This window comes from Physeter macrocephalus, chromosome 11, assembly GCF_002837175.3.
Source record: "Physeter macrocephalus isolate SW-GA chromosome 11, ASM283717v5, whole genome shotgun sequence".
NCBI classification, from domain to species: Eukaryota; Metazoa; Chordata; class Mammalia; order Artiodactyla; family Physeteridae; genus Physeter; species Physeter macrocephalus.
The window spans coordinates 154286254-154292769 of NC_041224.1; the positions used below are offsets into that span (position 1 = coordinate 154286254).

Below are 6516 nucleotides of genomic sequence, written 5' to 3' on the forward strand. Positions count from 1 at the left end.
GCCTGCGCGTCCAGAGCCTGTGCTCCGCAACGGGAGAGGCCACAACAGTGAGAGGCCCGCGTACCGCAAAAAAAAAAAAAAAAAAAAAAAAAAAGACACTTTGGAGGGACTCAGGAGGAGAATCTATCTGGGACTTTTGCCAAATTTTTGCTTTAATCACTTTAGATATTTTAAAGTATTATCTTCACCTGCCCACATACTTTACAATGTCAGAGTATCACTCACTTTGTTTCATTTTTTCTTCCAGGAACAGATTATGGCCTTTGCAAGCAAATGAATGCTCCTCTTCTAGATCTTTTCCCAAGACCATCACGTATTTTCAAGATTTAATTTAATAAATTTACATTAGAATTCTGCAGTCTCTTTTTCTCCTCTGCTTAATGGACCTGTGGAGCTCAAATAATGAGTGATTATTTGCTGTGAGGCGGGCATATACCAAGCCAAGAAAAAAACCCCAAAGGAAGACTATGATTTGATTGAAAAAAGAACTTTTTAATTACTAAAAAAATTGCTATGGTGCTGTCTCCTTCATTTTCACTTGTTAGCAGTCCTTTCTAAAGAGAAGATTTATACAATTAAAAAAAATGCTGGTTGTAAATTTATACAGTTTTTTGATAAAGAATTAGAAATAGTCAATTGATGCATTTTTGTTAGAATTGCTGTTTTAAAATTAGTAACACTAGAATGCAAAATAAACACAAATTGCTTTAACCTTTATTATAGGTATATTAGACTTTCTGAAAAGAAAACCAAATCTTAAAATGCTAGTTACTATTTCCTCATCACAGCACCGTATTTCATGTATGGTTCCTCTGTGGGACACCACTGTCTATTCTGTAATAAAACAATAAATAATTTCATTGCACAGATTTAAAGACCTCAGGAACCAGGTCAAAAGGAAAAATCTGATTAGCAGCAGAATTTGTTCATGTTTGGTTGCAGGCTGGTGCCAGCCTGGGTGGGGGTGGGTTGTTTTACTGTGTACTTTAGAAGCGGTTACCTCACAGTACGAGAGATACCTGTCAAAGAGAGTTTTGGATCCATTAGATTTGTATACCACAAACAAACAACATCTTGCCCAGAAGTCTGATTTGCAGTTGAAAGGAGAAGATAACAGTCTGCTTTTGACCCAACCTAAGCTATTCTTGGGAAATATTTTTAGGGAATGGAAAATTTGTTACCATAGGGGAGCTTTTCAGGTAAATGCAGAAAATATATAAGATACTAAAAAAATGTGAATGTCACAAAACTTCCTGGAATCTCAGGAAAAAAAATGTGCCCAGAATGAAAGATGGCAGCTACTGGAAAAAGCTGTGTGACTACTGGCAGAGTCCAGAAAGGTCACTGTAGGGAGAAAAGGTCATCTTTCATAAAAAAATGGAAAGGTAGCCCAGGTATGAAGAACATGGACTCTACAAAAGTATGCAAACAGAATCAGGCAAGACATGAAGAATTTTAAGGCACACCTTGCAAGGACCTCCATAACCCACAGTGTTTTTCATATGATGATGATAACACACACACAAAATCCACTATGTGCCAGGCCATGTCCTAGTATTTGAAATATATAACACATTTACAGAAAGAAAAGCTAACCATCAAGATCAGACCTTGTAGGACTCTTAATAAGAGGCCCAAAAGGTACACTAGGGGCAAAAAGGACATTACAGACAAATTGTTTTTTCTAAGAAATAAAAAGTCTCATTCCAAATTGCTCCTGTAATGGATAAACTGGTTAATTCTCTAGATAGTCTAATCAAGATTATCAGAAAATATGTAGATACATTTCTGAGTTATAATGTATCTACCCAAGAGTTCTGAAAGTATTTGGGATGACTGAAGGAGTCTGCTGAACAATATGTGGCCTTTATAAGAAAAGCGTCAAAGACAAGCTGTGGTGATAAAGACCAGGAAATCTTACCTCTGAACCCATCAAGCTGGAGGAGTCTTTAGTGAACACAGCTTATCTCTTGGGAAAACTTGGTTTCTAATAGGAAATTGTCTCCCCCTAATCTTGTAGAACAGCATTTTGTCTATGATGTCTGGTTCTAACACCATACTCTTGACACAGATGGGAAGGGGTCTAGAAGTCAAGTGATAATATTAAAAAGAATGTGAAGGACTCGGGAGAAGTTTTCTTCAGAAGACCGAAAGGCTGTGGAAGGAGGGAGTAGAGCAGAACTAAGACTACTGAGAAGGAGGGATTTTTTTAACATCAGTGCAATCCCAAAGTGGAATGAGTTGTCTGGAAGCATGCCTACACAGAAGCTGAATGACAACCATTTAGAAGTGTTAAGGGAGTTCTAGCAATGGGTAGAAGATTGGATTGATTATATCTTTGGGCCGTTTCCAACTCTAGATTCTATTATTTCACTCTGTATTAGCATTTTTGGAGGAAGAGACAGTAGGTATAAAGGTGACCTTAGTATAATTAAAAATCACTGTGAAGGGCTTCCCTGGTGGCGCAGTGTTTAGGAGTCCGCCTGCCAATGCAGGGGACATAGGTTCGAGCCCTGGTCTGGGAGGATCCCACATGCTGCGGAGCAACTAAGCCCATGAGCCACAACCACTGAGGCTGCGCTCTAGAGCCCACGAGCCACAACTACTGAGCCCATGCATCTAGAGCCAGTGCCCCACAACGAGAAGCCACCGCAATGAGAAGCCTGCGCACCGCAACAAAGAGTAGCCCCCACTCGCCACAACTAGAGGGAGCCTGCGTGCAGCAATGAAGACCCAATACAGCCAAAAATAATAAAACTAAAAAAAAAAACAATCGCTGTGAAGAAGAAAAAATTCCACATTGAATTGAAAAACTAAAATTTGGGGGGATGAGGGTATACAAATTTGCCTAGTTATTTGCACGTATCAGATGTTAAATATTTGACTCAATGGAATACTTTTAAAAATAAGGTTCCCCAGGGGCTGGTGTGAGGGCCAGGTATATTTAACATCTTTTGTGAAAAAGCTCAAAGAGAGTCTACTGTGAAAAGTACAAGTCTGGGGAGATACTCTGCTGGAAAGAAGCTGGAGGTAAAGAGCCAAGGTGTAGAAGCCAGATTACTGGAAGATCTTTCATGTCCAAGAGCAGTCGCATGGGTAGACAAGGAAATGGTGGTCATGTGGGAAAGTACAAGATCATGAATTTTAGTGGAAATAATTCACAAAATCAAGAGCTCTGAACATTCAAACAAAAAGTGAGCGTCCACTGTATGGATGTGGGCCAAAATGGCCAAGTAAATCAAATGTTAGGTATCATCAAGAAGGGTTCAGAAGCCCTAGAACTAGACAAATAATGTAGATGATGCTAGCTAAAATGATCAGGGGCCAGGGCAGAAAGAGACACTGCTGTAAACAGAATAAAAGGACAAACTGAAAGGGGCTGTTACCAAAATCTGGATCCTTGAAAAGCATAGCCACAGGCCTCTCACCACAGACCAAAAGCTAGGGTATAGATGTACTTCTTAGAAATACAAAGAAAACAAGTTTAGGATGACAAATTACTATAAACACATTAGCCTGAGAAAAGAGGTACTAGCACTGAAAACACACACACACACACAAAAGAGGTACTAGCACTGAAAACACACACACACACACACACACACACACACACACACACACACACACACACACACACACACTCCTATAAGGTTGGATATGTTCATTACCCCAGGGTTTACTGATAAAAAGTTGATTAAAAGAAGGTAGTCTGTAGAAGGCAGACACACCCTCCCAAAACATGTCCCTAGAAACTGGATGGCCTCCCTTCTGCCCAGTTGTGAGCTGCTCTCCATCCTTCTGAGATTTAGAATGGCTCTCAGCTGGCTGATTGGTGCTGACACAAAGCTGGATCACATAACTTCAGATATGGTACCTTTTTTTTTTTTGGCCACACCACGTGCACGGCTTCCAGGATCTTAGTTCCCCGACCAGGGATTGAACCCATGCCCTTGGCAGTGAGAGCTCATAGTCCCAACCACCCGGACCTCCAGGAATTCCCCAGATATGGCTTTTTTTTTTTTCCTCTTTGAACTACACATGGAAGTAAAACCAGGTATTTTTCTTTCTTTTTTTTTTTAGGGTAGGTGAGTAGAGATAAAGGTGGGACAGGGCAATGTGCAGGGAAAAGAAAATACTGGTGTGGATAGGTCTTGGGATTGCAATCACTCAGCTGAGTTTAACATGTAAGAGGAAAATTAAAATGTTCAAAGGAATGAGGCACTGAAAGGGTTGAAATGAGATTCTTCTTTGGTTCCCTGGGTTCCCAAGGTTAAGTTCCAAAGCTATTCCTTTTGGCTCTCTGTGACACACAAGGAACCTCAAAGATTTAGACTGTGGTACCAGCTGTGCACGAAGAGTGGTTAGGAAATAGTTCACATTTGAGGCGTAAAATTAATTAAATCCAAATCTCTAGACTCAAGGGTAAGACCTGTCTACAAAAGCCCCTTCCTCCAGATGAAATCAGCTGCTGGACTTCAGTCTAGGCTGTCCCCAGACTAGCTCAGAATACAACTGAGTCCTTTCCTCTCTCATTCTCCCTTTAACAAGGTTGTTGACAAATGCAGGCCTCAGAGGAACGGCTTGGCCTCAGTGGGAGATGCCCAGAGACTGCAGCAGGTGAAAGGTGGCCCCCAAGGCCCAGCCGGTCTCTATGTTGTTCACTTTCTTTGTGAGCTGTTGGGAAGGAGAAAAAAAAATCTTAATATTTTCATTCAATTTTCAACTCTAGCAAGCACAACAAGCAGAGAATATCTGCAAAGATCACCCACATGGCCAAACCAAGGCAGAATTGGGAGTAGCCAGTCTCTGGAGGCTTCTCCCAACCCTCTCTGTACGTTCCCATCCTGCCATTGCCCATTGCCCCTACATCTGCCAATCTGATCCTTGAATCTTTGGGCCCAGGAAGTGGTCTCAACCCAGGACTTCTAGAGAGGACCTTTTAGACAGACAGGCTTCTGAACTCTCTCCCTAATCCTAAACTAAACATAACAGGAGTTAGCAATAGATTCAGGGGTAGGAAAGAACATACTAAGCTTTGCAATTCATACTTTGTAAGCAAGTGCATCTTCTTAAGCACTAGTTAATGACAAACCAAGGCATTTGAGGCATTCTAGGCCAGGTTGTACCTCAATTAGTTCAGTGACCTTGGGCAAAAGTTTAGACTCGATTTCGTCAACTACATAACAAGTGGATTAGATTAGTCAATATACCAAATTGTTTTCTTCAGAATCCTAGGGGTTCCTTGACAGTGCTTCAAAGGAGAAAGGGAGGCAAAACGGTGAAGGAGTTCCAGGCCCCCGACCTCTGATTCAACCAGATAGCTTCATTTTTATCAGTTTTACTGGAATTCTCCATAAGCTACTGTTGAATAAAGATACCACCACCATATCCATACCCAGGTTTATAAATCAGCAAACTGGTTTTAGTCTTTCCTTATAGTACTAACTTCTCATGACACAATACTTCTGTGTTAACCTGATGAAATTTAGTCTATAGTCACTGTGCCGAAAACTGGGAAGAATGGCATGTGAATCATTATCTTGAGATTTAGTCTGTGACCCCTGAGTCAAACTGGGAGTGCCCCCCACCCCCCCAAAATGTTCTTCCTCTGTCCTTAGGACCAACAGTCTAGGGATATAGATGCCAAAGTGAAGTGATCTCTGGGACAGAGGACTGTGGTTCATCCCTGATACAAATTCTGCTGCCATTTAAATAAAGACTAAAAGGATGCAGAAATGGAAACGGCAGAAAATTGTCCTTAAATGATTTGGTAATTGTTGATGCTTAAGTAGAGGCAGTTGTTAACTTGGTATGTATTGAGGGCTCAGGATGACCTCTCTTATCCACAAATCTATCTCCAACTGGTGTGAAATACCTATACTAACAATTAAACCAATATTAATAACTTCTTATGTGCCAGGCACTGTGCTTTATCTCCATTTTTATAACAGCCCTAAGAAATAGGTACTCTAAGGATCCCTGTGTTTTGAGTGAGGAACCTAAAAGTTAGAGGGGAAGTAAATCATCTAAGGTCACAGAGCTAGGAAGCTTGCAGAATCAGAACTTGAACCCAGATTTGATGGACAACAGAGCCCATGCTTTAAACACTACACTATACTGACTCTACTAGCAGGTAACTCTTTAAATGCCAATATTCTCAGCAGGTATAACAACACATTAAATCCAAATACCTTTGTACAAATGAATTTATGAAATCTGTATAACACAAGAAATGGAGCAATATAAACTCATCTGGAAATGAGGAAGCAGGAAGGGGACGTGACACAAGAGAAGGAAGGAGCTTCATAAACAAAGTACAATCTCTACTTGCTTGACCCTGAAAGTTCAAAGTTGCCCTTGCCACAGCTATATTTTTGTCACATCTCCTCTAATAGACTATGCTATTTGAGGACAAAGATTACATCTTGGGCCTCCCTGGTCGCGCAGTGGTTGACAGTCCGCCTGCCGATGCAGGGGACACGGGTTCGTGCCCCGGTCCGGGAAAATCCCACGTGC

General features: G+C 41.1%; 2 protein-coding genes across 16 annotated transcripts in view; one reads left to right on the forward strand and one right to left on the reverse strand.

Moving 5' to 3' along the window:
- The window catches only part of COQ6 (coenzyme Q6, monooxygenase), a 25593-nt gene extending 22758 nt beyond the window's left edge, over positions 1-2835 (forward strand). For both annotated transcript variants that reach the window (XM_024118453.3, XM_024118454.3), the window contains exon 12: positions 248-2835. In XM_024118453.3, coding sequence (XP_023974221.1) covers positions 248-277 — 30 coding nt within the window. In that variant the 3' untranslated portion in view covers positions 278-2835. The remainder of the gene's footprint in view (positions 1-247) is intronic.
- A 91-nt stretch (positions 2836-2926) lies between these two features.
- Positions 2927-6516, reverse strand: part of ENTPD5 (ectonucleoside triphosphate diphosphohydrolase 5 (inactive)) — a 63217-nt gene continuing 59627 nt past the window's right edge. For all 14 annotated transcript variants that reach the window (XM_055088596.1, XM_055088595.1, XM_055088593.1 and 11 more), the window contains one exon: positions 2927-4674. In XM_055088596.1, the coding sequence (XP_054944571.1) occupies positions 4588-4674 (87 nt within the window). In that variant the 3' untranslated portion in view covers positions 2927-4587. The remainder of the gene's footprint in view (positions 4675-6516) is intronic.